This window comes from Aythya ferina (assembly GCF_964211825.1).
Source record: "Aythya ferina genome assembly, chromosome: 20".
In the NCBI taxonomy this organism is placed as follows: Eukaryota; Metazoa; Chordata; class Aves; order Anseriformes; family Anatidae; genus Aythya; species Aythya ferina.
Window position 1 is genome coordinate 10,047,220 of NC_140318.1, and position 15,726 is coordinate 10,062,945.

A 15,726-nucleotide genomic window follows, 5' to 3' on the forward strand; every position below is an offset into this window, starting at 1 on the left:
AAGAAAGTCCCTTTCATTTGGGGATGTTAGGGCACTTGCCATGGTGGGCAGACAAGAAGGGATAAGCAGACAAGATATCACTGTAGAAGAACTGCTATTTGGCAGTAGCAGACATAAAAAGATTGAGCACAACACCAGGAAAATTAAGAATTGCAATCTCCAGCTTAGTGGGGTGCAAACACTATTGCTCTGCAGCATTAGGCACGTACAAGGAAGTTCAAGTCAGTTTATCTCCTCACTTCCCATTTCAAGGTTCCCTGCACAGCTGCCGGGGGAGTCCAGAGATGACCACCCCAGGAACAAGAGCCTCGGGAAGGAAATCCCCAGCGAGGCCCAGACAGAGCAGGGCCTAAATCTGTCCCAGCCACAGCTCCGTGTCTGTACCCTGACCCCTCTCCCTCCACTGAGGCTCCAAGCTGTGCCATCTGTTGGTCAGATCAACAACACCCTCCATTGTCAGTGTCATACTGAAGCTGTATGAAAACTTATAACCATCATATCAGAAATGCTTCTTTCTCTCTCCAAAAGCCTGCTTTTGAAGTCTGTGCTAATACAGGTTTGCCTGGGTTTCCTTGAAAGTAGCCGAGAAGCTGCCCAGCTCTGGAGGTGGCTACACTAAGTCAAATTTTATTTGCTGCTGTCACAGCATCTTGTGACTGCTCACTGTCTGGGGAAGTGAGATGTGAAAGCTGTATACATGTGCTTACTCTAACAGAACCTGACTTTGGAATATTGGTTCCTCCACGTAATTTCCCCCAAAGAAAAAGAGGAATTTGTAACAAACTACCCAAGTGTTTAAGAACTTTTATGTACCTGGCAAAATATCAGCATCTTCCAGATCTTGCAGCCTTTCCGATAGATGTTAAGCTTCTTCTCTATTTCCTCTGAAAACAAAACACAAACAAACAAAACAAAACATGTTGGAAAAGATAAACAACGGAGGAAGTTAAAAATCAATCTCTCAGAATCCTTTTTCTTCTCACCAGAGTTTAGTCTTGCAGGCAGGAGGCCAAGCTGTGAGAGGTGCTCAGCACCTCCATTCCCACTGACATCAAAGCAAACCCTTTGCTTTCATGCCATGGAAAGCAGGAGAATGTGGCTCATCACAGGACAGGCAAGGTACGGTGCAGCACCAGACACCTCTCTGCTGTGACCACAGCACTGTACCAGACCTAACTGTCCGGACCCCATCAATACTTCCACTCACCTAAGTATCACAAACCAGTATCTTTGCTGGCCTGTGCTTCAAACTTCCCTTTCATAATCTGTGACCCTGGCATAAAAAATCACCTACAGAAATGAAGTCTTATTACTGCAGCACATCCAGTAGTAGTTGACTGAGCGTCAGGTATCACTGGAGTGATAAAAACACTATGGCACGTGGCAGGTAAGGCATGGGGCAGCGACTTTAATGCACTGATAATTGTATTTGCAGCAGGCAGAAGTAAATAAAAAGAAATAACACTCAACATACCTAAGATGTCATCAAAGGTGGCGTGTTCATGGTCCTGGAAACAAAGAGAGGGTAGACATCAAGGTCACTACACCAGCTCTCCTGACATATCTCTAATATTGCATACAGTCATATTCCCAGACAAACATACTGTAAAGCATGATCAGAACAGCTGATGGCTTCTAGTCAATATCACAGGAATTACCACCCTAAAACACATCTCAAAGAAACTGAATTCTGAGTGGTCCATGAAGACCAAGTCCATCTAAAGACTTGGAGATGAAACCCACAGACAAGTCCAAAGCACGTGCCATCAGATGCAGTCAATGTTATCGTGTATTTTCCTCTTGGCCCATGTTTTGTAGCCAAATGATGGCTTTACACATGTTCAAGCTGGCTAACAAATAGCCACACCCCAAACACACCTGCCTCTGGCAGGGTCAGCAGGACAACTGTACAGCTCTCAGAGAGAAGTAACAAAGCTCCAGCAGCACTGTCTGCTGCACGTGGAGACCGAATTTTCTGGGCTGTCAGTCCAACCCTCCCCTTTCAATTTAAGTGAATATGAAGTGATTAGGAAAAAGAGACCCATGATTCCTTGGTGGTATTTCAGACACCTGCTCAGGCAAGACTCCTAGTGAAAATCAAGGTTAAATTAATGACTGCTGGGGATGCACCACTGCACATAGTGGGATGGTCCACTGCAGAGCTCTGAGGTCCCACACTGCCTAAGTATGAGCATGAGGAGGAGCCCCAAACCTTGCAACATACAGCTTTACTGATATGCTCAGGCCTGCCTTATCTTCCTTTGTTCACCTTCCCACACTACCTGGCTGTGCCTACACAGTCTGACAACCCACACATGCAACTTTCACTCCACCTTGCTCTTCCATCTACACCTCAGCCCTCAAAGAACCGTGCAAGACCCCAAATCTGGGTCCAGCAGTGTTTCCAAATCACTGTAACAGGAATTAGGTATAAGGACAAAAGCAATAACAAAAGAAAAAAAAATAAATCTGTGTGGAGCCAGCTTCTGCACTCCTGGACACAGCAGAAGCGATATACTTACATAGAGAATGGGGATGATAGAGGGATCGTCCCTGCGGATAATTGTTGGGACATACTCAGCTTTGGGCACCTTGGAAGAAATGAGCTGTAAGGGGAAAAAAGAAGTGCAAGAGGATAAGAAGAAGCCAGTAAAGTCTGTTTAGAAGCACAAAGGCCTTGCTAATAGCGTCCTGCTCAGTTGCTCCCAGGTGTTACCCAAACCAGCAGCTCATCCAGCCTACCTGCACTGCTGGGGAATGTCCTCCCAGCCTGTGGGCCTCTACGGAGCACCTCAGGCATCACAGCCTCCCCAACACCCAGCAACTGAGTGCACAGCTCTGCCCGATGAGCAGGACTGAGTCTGAGATAACAGTTTGTAAAGAGGACACAGGTGTGCACAGAGGATGCAGCAGCTTGCGCCTCCCCACAAATGGCTGTATGTAAAGATCACCCTGTGTGAGGGTCTGTGCCTTTGAATTCACACACACAGCTGGCCAGTGGTGGGATGGCTGCATGCCTGAACTGACACGAGCCAGGGCTGAGCTCAGCAGTTGCCAAGGGATAAAATGGCATCAGGCACAGGTATGTGCACAGCCGTAGGATGTCAGGCAGATGCAAGTTGCCTGGCAACTCTGGCTGAAGCATTCAGCCAGCTCTATAACAGTCTAAGCAGATAGGCCTGTCTCAGCACAAGCCAGAGGGCCATTGAAACACAGCTGATCCGGCTGTGCTGTGATTTCAGGCACCTCTCTTCACCACTGTGAGAGTGGAGCAGGCACTGGTGGGCCTGGAAGCACAGCCTGGGCTCCAGCTTCGGCTGCTTTCAAAGCTCTCCCTCCTGGCAGGCAGCACACCGCTGCTTCGGCCACATGGGAGATAATGTAAAACTCCCAAAGAGGCACAATGTGCAGAGTCCAGGGATGGCCACTCCTCACATTCACATGAAGATACTGAATTTAACAGCTGTTAAAAGGCAGAAAGGGCATAAGCAGATAAAGATAGCTGGCTTGGAAACCCTCACCATTATTTTTGGTGGAATAAAGTCTTCTCCATCGCATGCCATGGCTTCAAGCTCCTTTTCTGCTTCCCAGTTCAAGTCAAAGTCACCATCCAAAGTGCCGCAGGAATCCTGAAGGTCATGGCCTGTCAGAACACAGGTGCATTACAAGGGCAGATCAGCTTGCCTTCCACACTCGATCCTATCTAGCAGCTACCTCACAAGAAGTAGCACAAGCCATGAGACCTGTGCCTTCCTTTCCTCCAGCAGAGCAACAAACACCATACTTTGGGGCTGGCGTCTCTAAACAGACAAACACTCTTAAGAAACGAAGAGTGCACACACAAAGCCTGATACCACATACCACGTAACATTTCACCACTCTCACAGTCACCAAGTTCAGCTTTCAAATGCTATTTCACAACATTCCCTGTCATTTCAGAAATGGAGGAGGAGATGGAATGCGGACAGACTCTCTGCACTTTAACATTGCCAAGCTGATGAGCAGAAGTCCAGAGACTTCAAAGCTGGTCTCCTTGTATTAATTACTGGACTACATCTTTTGTGTGCTTATACAGAAACTCCGCCTTTTTAGTCAAACCAATCCTGGCAGAGAATCCCGGAGTGTGAGGACAGCCATAGCAAACACAGTAGTAAACACAGTAGTATTTCAACAATATACTTGAATTTGTTCTCCAAATTCACCTTACCTGTTGGCCTTCAATGCCTCCTGGGGAAAAAAAAACATCTGGAAGGAATATAATTGACTGTTAAAGGTTAAAAATAGAGGTGGTCCCTGAAGCCTGAGGAAAGAGAACCAAGATGCTTCTACTTGTGCCTTTTGGGATGTCCAAGTACCAGTGGCAGTGCCTGGAGCACTGAACATTTCTGTCTGAACCATGTCTTTTCCATTCGCCTCTGAGTTAGCTGAGGGAGCAGGGAGGAGTCAAACTGCACAGGAACAATCGGGTCATGTTTTGAACCTGGCCTTTCATACATCTCCCCCTGCAACCTGCTACAGTGCCTTCTATAGCTAGAAGGGCTGGACCTCATGCTTACCTGAAATTGAATTCATTAGTTGATTTCATGAGTGAAATTTATGTAATGAATACAACCCATTTCAGCATGGACAAACTCATTACCACGAAGTCCCTTGCCTGGATTTCGAATGAATACTGTGTAAAACAGCCATTCCCTTTAGAAAAAAAAAAAAAAAAAAGACAGTAGGAAGATGCTGGCATTTCCTCCTGTAAATTAGCAGAACAGCATCTCTGTCCCCACAAGCAAAACACTGCAGCATTACTGGGGATTCCCAGAGGAATTCCTGGCAGCCCAAAGGAAGATCAGATTGCCCCAAGCTATATCACCTGTGCAGTCAGCACAGCCAGGAAATCAAAGTTACTCCTCACAGAGCACTACAGCTGTGCTCTGAGTCATTCTAGCCTAGGAAAGAGCTCAGAAGAGGCTCTTGCACAGGCAGCTGGGCAGGTTAGCCCCACTGTCGTGAATATAGCCTTGGACGGGTGTGCTTCCAGGTAGGGTGTTTGGTCCCAAGCAAATAAGGGATGATGGGAATAGAGGACCATAAGAGCTGTACCACTGGGTATCCTTTGGCCACTGCACAATAGCATGAGGTTAGATGTGCTTGCACTCTACATATAGATACACACAGATAAACATGTGCATATACCTGCAGTGTTATTTGCTCAGATCTCACAAAACTAAAAAGATCACAGATGGGACAAAAGGGCACAGAGAAATTACTCCAGTGGGACTCCAGTCAACACCTCAGCTGGAGGGTTTGGCCACAGGAGGAAGCTCAAAGGACTCAGAACTCACTTTCTCGAGAGTCATGGAAGGAATCAGCTTTGATGGGAGTCGGGTCACTCCAGGACCTGCTGAAGCTCCTCTCACGCCGTTCAGCAAATGCTAGGATAAAACCAAAGCACGACATTAACAGACTCCACAGCCACCTCTGTTGCCGCCAGCAAAACAAAACATCCAGCAGATTCCACCAAAGCTACACATCACGATCTCCCCTGTGCTTGTTCTTCCACTTGCCAAATGGGTGTCCTTTCCACACAGCAAACAAGGATCTTCTGACAGCAGCACACAAAGTGCCCACCTTCTGACCATAGCCACCACAGGATACATAACACAGAAAAAGGAGGACACTTCATGGTCTCTCCTTAAATGCACACTGCTCAAACCTCAGTTTAATCAAGGCTATTCCAATGTCCCAGAGTAAATGCTCTGACTCAAAAGCCTTCACAGGAAGGGAAGGTGCACTCAACAGCCAACAACACTTGTGACCAGAAGAAGGCAATCGTCCAGTCGTTTCTCCCTTAACATCTGTTTTCGGGCATGTTCTTGCTCTGTTTCCATCAGAGCTGGACCAAACAGAAAGGGTGTCTGGAAAGCTCATGCTTTCTGAGTTTTGTTGTCAAAGAAGAAATCCTTCAGTTTTTGCTTGCCTACAGTATCATAAGCATTTTTCTCCCCCACAACCTTGTTTTTTTGTTTCTCCCTTTCTCCCCCCAGGGGCATTTGTACTGGCATTTCCCAAGCAGAATCCAGGCAGCTTGGCCCAGGCTGGCTGCCCCACCAGGAAATTCCTGGGAATTGCCAACCACAATGTCTGATTTGGCAAGTCCCTGTGAGAGCCATTACACCTAGATTAATGGCCACTTATAGCCATTAATACCTATTTCTGGTAGCAGACAGATCAAGCTTGCTGCAGTATATATCTAGTAACAGCATCTTGTGTCAGGAGCACAGAAATGCACTGCAGATTTGCATTACAAGAGCTGAGAAGCAACCTGTCCTCTGCTGCAGTGTGTCCAAGTGTGGGTGTCCAGGGAGACAAGTCACACAGTAAGTTCTTCAGGTGATCTCCATCCTCAGCTTTCATTTAGAACCACACACGGAGCTATGGTGCACATGAAGAAAGCTTTGAAAACATGACCCGAGAGTTACCAAGGCAGAGAGGCATGCCTGAACTTCCAGACAGCTCTAGGGGAAGGTGAGCCCTGTTCATTTCAGGCAGTGCTAACTCAGATGCCAATAAAGACACTTCAAAGGGCAAAGCTGTTTGCTGTCTATTTCCCACAGTGTAAGAGAATGAAGATGAAAGAATGCAAATTCAACCCAGCAACACTTTGCTGTGGGCAGTCTGTACACAATGCCTGGCCAGGGGGTGGGAAGAACAAGCTGTTTCCTCTTCTGGAACAATCCTCAGCTCTCAGGGGCTGCTTACACCACTCTCAGCCCATTCCACAGCAATAAGGGAGCCATCTCAGCCAAGTTCTGGAGAAGAGTTGCCTTGTTCGGGAAAGGAACTGCTGTTTCCCCAGCCTAAGAGGTGATTTCTTCCCAGCAAGGAATAATGCTCCCCTTATCTACCCCTTGCTCCAATCTCCTCCCTGTTCTTCTTTCTCTCCTCCACCTTCCTCTCAGCTCCCACTGGGCAACTTTCCTCCAGGTCCTGCTGCAGAGAAGACATTGTGGTGGGACAGAGGAGGAGAAAAGGGAAAGCCACCGGTCCACGTGGCACATGAAGCACCGACTGTCCCCAGGGAGCCACAGCAGGCACACAGCTTCGGTAAGAACAGCCCTCGCTTGCTCTGCTCAGCTCTGATTCTCCTCTCAGGTGTCTACATTGGTGATGGCTGAACACCAGGCAAACACAGGACAAGGACGCTGCAGCTCTCCTTCCACATCTCATGCTGACACAAATCTCCAGCAGCTAAGGCAGAGGGTCCGTGGAAATAGCTTAAAGGCTGCTTGCAGATATCCGTGTGTCTTGGAGACTTGCAACAATCTGGCCTTCTCCTCGTAAGGTAAAACAGCATCAGCAAGTCAAATCCTTTCTCCAACCAATGCTAGGTCCTTTCTACCCACACATGTGCACAACACAGGGCTCTCTGTGTCCCACCAGCACAAAGTTCAACTCCTCACAGCCACATCTTACAGGTTGTCACTTACTTTGTGCTTTAACCCTTCGGCTCCCCACCATGCGGAGGTGCTTCCGAAAATTCCTGAAAGAAAGGCCAAACAAAATCTCTGAGAAAAGTGATATAAAGCTGGGCCCAGCGGAACTGAAAAAGCTGGGGAGGAAAAAAAAAAAAAGGGATAACAGCATATTTCCCTCTGGGCATTCGAACACTGGAGACCGGGTACCCAACCCGCATCCACTCAGAGCTGGGGAGGGTTACATCTGTCAAGCGCGCAGTTGTTGTTCCTGAACTTTCTGGGCCAGTGGTACAGGGCAAGGAGGCTCTACCTGGCAGTCCCATTCTCGTGGCCTGCTCTGGGCTTTGCACCCACTCTCCTAGGACTAAGGTACCTGCGCTGCAACTTTGCTGAAGAGGCTGCTGCTGCCCTTGCTGGCAACACTCCCTCTTCTCCTGGCAAGCAGCAGGAGCTGCTCCCCTCTCCTCTCTCTTCCACACATGCTCCAGCAGGAAAGTGGGGTGCCCCGGGCTCTGCCCTGCTAGGCAGTGTGCTCACACAGCTCAGGGCTGTGCTCATTCCCAAACACATTCGTAGCAGCTGCTAAAATCTCACCAGTGCTGTTAGCAACCACACAGCCCATATTGCTCTCTGGGGCAAAATGCTGGGAAATACTGAAGTGGCTTCTTCCTTTTTGGAAGCACTGCTCGGCAGGGCTGACTGTCCTCGTGGGCCAGCTGGCTGCCGTTGCTGCCTAACCGTGTGCTTTCCTGCCCAGGACTGCAAACACATTTCAGGGGGGCTGCAGAGTGCACAGCTCCAGAGGAAAGCCCACCAGGGGGTAAGCCTCCGGTATGCAGCCATGCCTGCACCCAGGTCTGCAGAAAACAGATCATTATGGACACTCCTGAGAGTGCGAGGCAGAGGGACTCTTTGTCCAGCCCCTCTAAGAGTCAGGGACTCTTCTCCCTTTGTTTCTCATTGCTCACTGAAACAGGAATCACACAGGACAGCAGAACAGACATAGGGAATGAGCAGCAGGTGGACTAGCAAGGAAGGGCTCACTCCTCCATGAGCTCTGCTCAGCCAGGGTGATTTCACCCTGTACTGGAGCCCCCGTGGCCACATGGGGATGTCAACGAGCCCACATACCAGCAGCCTGCATGGAGCAGGGGAGTGTTCCTAGATTCCCTCCTGTCCCACCAACACACACCGCAGACATCAAGCAACGGAGACTACCGCTGGTGAAAGAGGTGAGATGACAAGTCATCTGGCTCACACGCGAGTTAGTGGGATGAGTAATGATGTGTTACAACCATGCAGACACTTCAGCAAACTGACTGGACTGGAAGACACTTCCAGCACCAACACCAAGGCAGTCAGACCAAGTCAGAGGCATCTACTCTGATCCAGGGAGATCAACACAGCCCTCATGAGAGGAAGAGCGCTTAACCCATGCCATGGTCTGTACTGTGCCCTCTTTGGCCTTGGATCCCATCAAATCAACAGAATCCAAATCCAGCAACTCAGGAAGGAAAACCAGCAGTGCACAGAGAAGCCAGGAGCAGCACTATTCCATGACAGATTTCCACCTGTGCTCTGGCTATTTATGATATTTTTCAAAGGTTTATTTCAGCTCTACTTGAATACATGAAGATTCACTGCTGTGGCTCAGACAACAGGCCTCTCTGAACAAGCAACCAAAACAAGATGTTTCTCAGCCACATGCTGGACCAGAACTGTATGCAAAGCCTTCTGGGGTGCATGGTGACTGATAACCTGGGCTGTTTTAGAGCATGCTAGATTCAAATCAAATAAATACAATGTTCTAAGGGAACTAGGCATGTTCTTTATCAGGTAGGTCTTAAATATGTTGTAAGCCACTGGAGTGAAAGTCTTTGTGGTCCATTGTGAAACTAAGCTCACATCAGACACTGAGCACCAACGTTAAATGCCTAGGCTACCATTAATTACATTCTTCAGGGCTTCCGGCATTTCAGAATAAAAGTAATTTCTCTGTTATATGCTCAGTTGTCCTCTCCACAGAGGAGCTTCTTCAGGCCCTGGAGGTGGGGGTAGCAGACTTTGCCATAAAATAGTGCTGCTCCCAGCTGCCTGGACAGCTTCGTCTCTCCCATTAGTGAGAGCTGAGAGCAGCTCTCTAGATACATCTTCTAAAAACTGCTGCAAGCAGCTCCAGGCAGAATTCAGGGCTAAGCAATGCACTAAAAACCTGGAGAATGGGACAAAAGTGCTTTTTGTCTGCTCAGCTCTTCTAGAAAAAAGCACTTAGGAAAAGAGATCCAAGCCTGAGACTACTTCAATGTGGGCATCTTACAGCCATCTTGCAGCCTTCCGAGAGCTTTTTGCAGCTGTATTTGTCCTCAGGCCCCTCTGTGCCTGCATGTCAGCATGGCAGGACTGGCACAGCACTGCCCAGTCAGCAGCACGTGGGGAGCAGCAATGTGCTCCGTGAGCAGTCAGGCTACAGAAACCTACCCAGCCGTCACACCTGGCTTCTGCACTTGCACCCCAAAAGCCCAGGGTTATCTGATCACTAGCAAGATCTCTTCACCCACCAAAATCCAACAAGCACCCCTGAAGTTACAGTAATAAAAGCTCCTTATTACTCCCTGTCCTGCAGTGCCACCTGCAGTGGCTCATCTCCACTCTGGAGAGAAGCACCTTCGTTATCTGAACAGAGGTCAGGGACAGTGATGGAATGGCTGAAGTACATCAGTGCTCTGCAGAGCTCCCAACAACACCTCGCACTTTCTCCTCCCCAAATTCTACCTGCAGCGGTCACTACTTCAGCAAATCACTGGGCGTCACTCTCGAGACAACATCTATCACACCGGTACACAAGCCGTGCCACACAAACCAGCCCCCCTGTGCACCAGGCACAGGACCGTGCATGGACAGGGTTGTGTGATAACCACTGAACTTCTAAAATATCTGAGGCCATGAAGGGCTACACAACTAGCATTCAAACTGAGATGAGGCTGGGATCTCACTCCTCAGTGCTGACTGCCAGGCAATCCTTACAGCTCAGCAGGGTCTGCTTGCATGGCACGGCCAAAAACACACACCGACTTCATCATTACTGCAATCCTACCTCCTCTTTACCACCAATAAATGCAGACTGGCTCCCACGGTACAATCCTGTCTAGACATTAAGTGTCCACAGGAGGTTGAGCTGTCCACATAACACGAGGATGGCACGACAACCTTAGTCCTGATTATGCAGTATTGCTGATGTATGCAACTCCTATTCCTGACTCGCAAGCTGCAGGAACAAGTCATTTTCTAACAGTCTCATCTCTGTCTAGCAAATTCTGAGAAATCTCTTTCTTTTTAAAGACACACTGTCTATTTATTTACCATGTCTTCAGTTTTGATTCTTATTTGTCTTCATTATCGACGGAAGAAAACCACACAGCCACTAAGTTACTAAAAAAAAAATCTTCCTGGCAATTCCCCCATTGAAAAAATTATGTTTTTCTCCCACTTTGTTTTGAACAGTGCTGAAGTGATCATGGCAGTTTTTAGCCAATGACACAAATGCTATGTTATCCTTCCTAGTAGGCTGCCAAAATACACAAGCCTTGGCACATCTGAAAAACACAGAACGGTTCTGATTACTACAGTGACCAAGTGATGTGCCTTGTGAAACCAGCAGAGGGTAACCAGGGCCCTTTTGAAATAACTGGACAAGAAATCAATCCAATTCCTCTTTTTTCCTTCACGTTTTCTTGAGGTATGTATGTAGGTGCAACAATAGCATGTAAGTCACTGTTTAGGTATTCAGCTAATCTCAATCAAATTATCTGTGAATGGGCTGGGGGAACTGCATATATTAATATATATATATTATTCAACCTTAGACATAGATTCTGTATATTTGGAAGCTTAAAAGAGACTTGACAGTGTTCCTTTAAGAAGACAGAGATAAGCTATCTTGAGTACTGCAGCATCATTCACCTCCACATTTCCAACACAGCCACTGCTAGGGTCCCTACGAACAGCAACACAGACAGGGACAACCATACTCAACGTCATCAAGCGTCACTAATGACACCCAAAGGGCCCATGCAACACCAGGCAAGGTTACGGCTATGGGAGAAAGCGGGCCCTACCTCTGTATAACAGCTGCAGAATCATTCTCTCGTTTCCGTCTCTTCCTTTCTGCGTAGCCCCTGAATGCCCTGGGAAACCATTTTAAGCCATTAACCAACTACGCAGCTTTGAACTGGAAAGGACATGAAACAGACAGGAAAGCTCTCACCAGACAACAGAAAGAGTTTAGGCCGACTGAAGAAGACAGCCAGGCCTTGCAGGACTGGGTGCGAGTCAGGGGCTGGGCAAGAGTCACCAAACCAAAGGCCCTCACTCTCTAGAGTAGGTGGCCGGACAAGCTCCTACAGAAAGCATACATGTAAGAGTGGCCAGAACACAGCCCAAAGAATAGGGGCGAAGAGCCATCATCCCTGCTACAGACTAATGGACCTACCAGACTGCAGACATAAAACCTCTGTACACCAGCTTCAAAAGGGACAAAAGCTTGCTAGCCTCTATAATCTCCATTTTGAAGATGAGGATGGGTGTGGTGTGATGTAGGCTTATCAGGTGTAGCCATCTAACCAACCTCTTGCCAGCTGACAAATAGCATAGGGAAAGCACGAATGGATATGATGGACAGGAGAGGAGAGGACAGTTTATCCCAGACACCAACAGACAAGGAAATAAAAAATGAAGATTATACTTACGAGATGCTAGAGATTCCAGGAGACGCAGGGAAAAAGAGAAAGAAGAGGAATTCATTAGTGCTCAGCCCTGGCCAGCATCTTGAGGGAATCCTCACTCCAGAAGGGACAAACGTTTCTTGTTAGGTGGAAGGAAATTGCTTTTAAAGTTAGCTCTTTGTGGTGAAACTCATGCTTGACCAAGCTAACACCTCCCTGGGGCAGTGGTGGCATATGGCTTGGACACAAGTTAAGCTCCACGTAGATCCAAAGAGCATGCAGATGTACAACTGAGAGCTGAATGTGGCCCTTCAGAATACGACAGCAGCTCAGTACCAGGGGGTTCTGGAGCAGGGAGGCCTTCTCCCTTGTGCAACCAAGATTCGTGAAATCAGCTCACACTGTCCAGTCTATGAAGGAAGCAAGCCCTGGGCTGAAAACACTAGAGCAGAGGCCAGGAGGACAAGGGCACCTGGGGGAACCTCCCAGCCAGCTCAGGGAGGTGCCCTGAACTTTTGGAGATGTTTCTGTGTGACTTCCTGAGGCAGCACACTCTGCAGGAATGTTAACTGAGGACGTTAATGTTAATCAAGAGCTCTGCTCCTCATGGGTTTCCTTAGGGCACTGTTATCCAAACTAACCTGACTTTGGCCTCCAAGAACTCCAAGCCCTGATAGGGATCACCATCCTGCAACAAACCCCATACGCAGCGAAGATGACTTCAGAGAACAAAGGATGTGCCCATAGGCAAAGTGCTAGTTTTGCACTTGGTCTGGTTTGCCAGATCAGAATTGTAAAATACCATTCACTGTTACCAACCAATATTTGTATGGTAAAGCAAGAAACCGTCATGTTGTCCTCAGACTGCTCACAGGCCCTGTCAGCCCAGTGCCAATGAGCGTTAACCAGCCAGGGGTGCCAGCAGACCTGCAGTCCTTGAAGAGGAGGCAGGAGGACACTGGGGCTAAGAAACAGAAGCAGCACAAGGGTCTGCAGGCTGGCACCAGGCAAATGACCCCTGGTAATGTTCCCCAGGCTGGGAGGGTGGGCTGCACCTCCGGCTGAGGTGGTATGGTGAGGAGTGAAAGGGCATGAAGACAGAGCTTTCTTCTGGGGACAGAGATCCCTTCCATATCTCAGCAGTCCCCTCTCCCCAACACTGAACACAGCCCTCCCGGCCTTTAGTGCCTCCAGGCCTGATTCGGCCTGGGTTATCCCAAGATCAACCACCAGCTTCTTTGGGGGATGTGGGGAGGGCAACATATGAGGGAAAAAAGTGGCAGAGAAACAGACTACAAAATAGAGAGAGGAGATTAAACAAAGAGAAATAAAGGGTATAGTAGAGCTGAGGGTGACATGAATGTAGGAAGGAAGAAGGACACAGGAAGAAGGTGACAAGACTGGAGAAAAGCCTTAGAAGACACAACGTTATCTCATTTCTCTCATCACTTGCCTTCATTTTTCATCCAGGTAGGAAATACCTGAAATGAGAAAGATATCTTTTCCTGGTAACTGGGTACAACCTTGAAATGAGGCTTCCTTTACACCCTCACGTCCTCTGAGAACAGCTTTTCCCCAGTGCACAGCATCCAGCAGCACCAAATCCTGCATGGAGTGTGAAGGGAGAGACTACTACTAACTCAGATCCATTCACACTTCGCAGCTATTTACTGACACCTTCTTCAAATGACCAGAAAATCATATTAAGCCATCAGGCTACACCTCATAATACAGAGATGTACTTGTCTGGAGCGATGGATGGCGCCTGGATTAACATTCCCTCAGAGCAGCGGCTGCAGCAGAAGTACCTGGTGGAGGGTCTCAGCTGGTGTTCCCACCAGACCCTTGCTCTGCAGAGGCAGTCGGGGACAAGGTACAGTGGCACAGAGAAAATAAAGGAAGCACAAGGACTTAAAGAAGGGAAAGACAAACAAGTGGGAGTAATAAGAAAGAGAAATTATGAGTGCAAAAAAGAAGAAATTCTTTTTTGAAAAAAAAAAAAGAACAAGTTCTCATTTAGGTTCTTTTACCCCAACTGCAGTGCCAAACATATAACTTAGTTTGCTCCGTGCTCTCATATACAGTTTTGAGTGGGTCACAAACTTTAAGATACAGGATCAAAGCTAAGGCAGTAGTTTCACTTACGCTTGCATAGTTGTAGTAGCAGTTTGAAAACTGAAGAGATTCTCTTTTGGGAACCAGGTTCGTATGGGGACATCATCTGGAAGAGAGAGATCAAAACTTGAACATCCAGCAGGCAGAGCCACTGTTCAGGCTGCAAGACTTCCCAGCCTCCTTCTCTTAGTACATTTCTTCAGCATCCTGCCCTTTGTTAAATAAGAGAGTCTCATCCCCTCATTTGGTATGTACGCTACCACCAAATGTTTTGTAAATTTATGCTAAGCCTGTCTATCACACTACTAATGAAGAATGAAAGCTCTCTCCTAAGCACAGAAGGCTAGAATAATCTAGGAACTACAAAAGAGACATCTGAACAAGAGGGGAAAAAAAAAAAGAAAAAAAAAAAAACACGGGAAAAACATTTTTCATTAAAAGTGTTTTCCTGCCTTTGCTTTTTCCTTACTACCATTAGTTTGAAATGTCCTATTCATCCAGTTCTTTCTGATACAGCCTCCTGTGGAAGATGAAAAGCATTCAGCTTATTCTATTCGGAAGTGTAAGCCAGAAATGTACTTTCTTTTTCTCCCATTGAGGCTTTCCAATATACACCTCATAGAGTCGTTCCTGATGACCAGGACTTCACAAGTTTTTCTGGTTTTAGAAGTCAAACAGAACATCAGTTGTGTGATCTGGAGATAACTACGCTGATTTGTCCCCTATGTTTACACACTGACCTGCCTGAACCAACTGAGGATTATTTCCTAATTACATTAGGACACCGCATCATCTTCACATAATGGCCACTAAGACAAAAAGCAGGCAGCAAAATAAGTCACTAATTATGAAGCAGCTCCTACTGAGAAATCTCACACCGGTGTCGGTCGGTCAGGGAACCAGAGGTAACATTAAAACCCACTGACACCAGATGTATGAGATCTGGCTGCACGGGATCCCCAGGATTTGAAGCTACCTCATTCTTCATCTTGCTTCACTTCCAATTTGTGACTCCCTTGCTTAATGCCTTGCCTCATATTGCTAATCGTGTGTCTAGATTCACTCACTCAGCTTTTAAGATCAGTAGCAACTACAGTATCTTAGTCACTGATATTCTGGCATTATCTAGAGTATTTTTTTTTAAACTCACTTTTGATGGCCAAAACCCAATCAATCCCACAAAATAGCTGAAATTACAGACACACACACACAAAAAGCCTAGATCTAAGTGGGGAGACTGCCTTTGAAGTGGAGCTTCTTAGAAATTACACTAGAAGCTGTAACAGACACTCCTTCTCAGCTAACAGTTTATGTCAAGCCTTGTATAAAGGCACCCTAAGGAAATAAATATTTTAAATGAAGTCTGAGTTCTAGTATGTTAAATAGTTATTATGAAATTCCTCTGCTTGCTGTCCTCCAAA

General features: G+C 47.3%; 1 protein-coding gene across 6 annotated transcripts in view; it reads right to left on the reverse strand.

Moving 5' to 3' along the window:
- Positions 1 to 15,726, reverse strand: part of NSMF (NMDA receptor synaptonuclear signaling and neuronal migration factor) — a 50,010-nt gene that overhangs the window by 12,145 nt on the left and 22,139 nt on the right. For 3 of the 6 annotated variants that reach the window (XM_084494420.1, XM_084494419.1, XM_084494424.1), the window contains exons 4-11: positions 14,336 to 14,411; positions 11,585 to 11,653; positions 7,482 to 7,534; positions 5,337 to 5,426; positions 3,522 to 3,643; positions 2,523 to 2,606; positions 1,475 to 1,508; positions 814 to 884 (exon numbers count right to left, since the gene is read on the reverse strand). In XM_084494420.1, coding sequence (XP_084350546.1) covers positions 814 to 884; positions 1,475 to 1,508; positions 2,523 to 2,606; positions 3,522 to 3,643; positions 5,337 to 5,426; positions 7,482 to 7,534; positions 11,585 to 11,653; positions 14,336 to 14,411 — 599 coding nt within the window. The remainder of the gene's footprint in view (positions 1 to 813; positions 885 to 1,474; positions 1,509 to 2,522; positions 2,607 to 3,521; positions 3,644 to 5,336; positions 5,427 to 7,481; positions 7,535 to 11,584; positions 11,654 to 14,335; positions 14,412 to 15,726) is intronic. The other 3 variants (XM_084494422.1, XM_084494421.1, XM_084494423.1) reach the window with 3 other exon arrangements.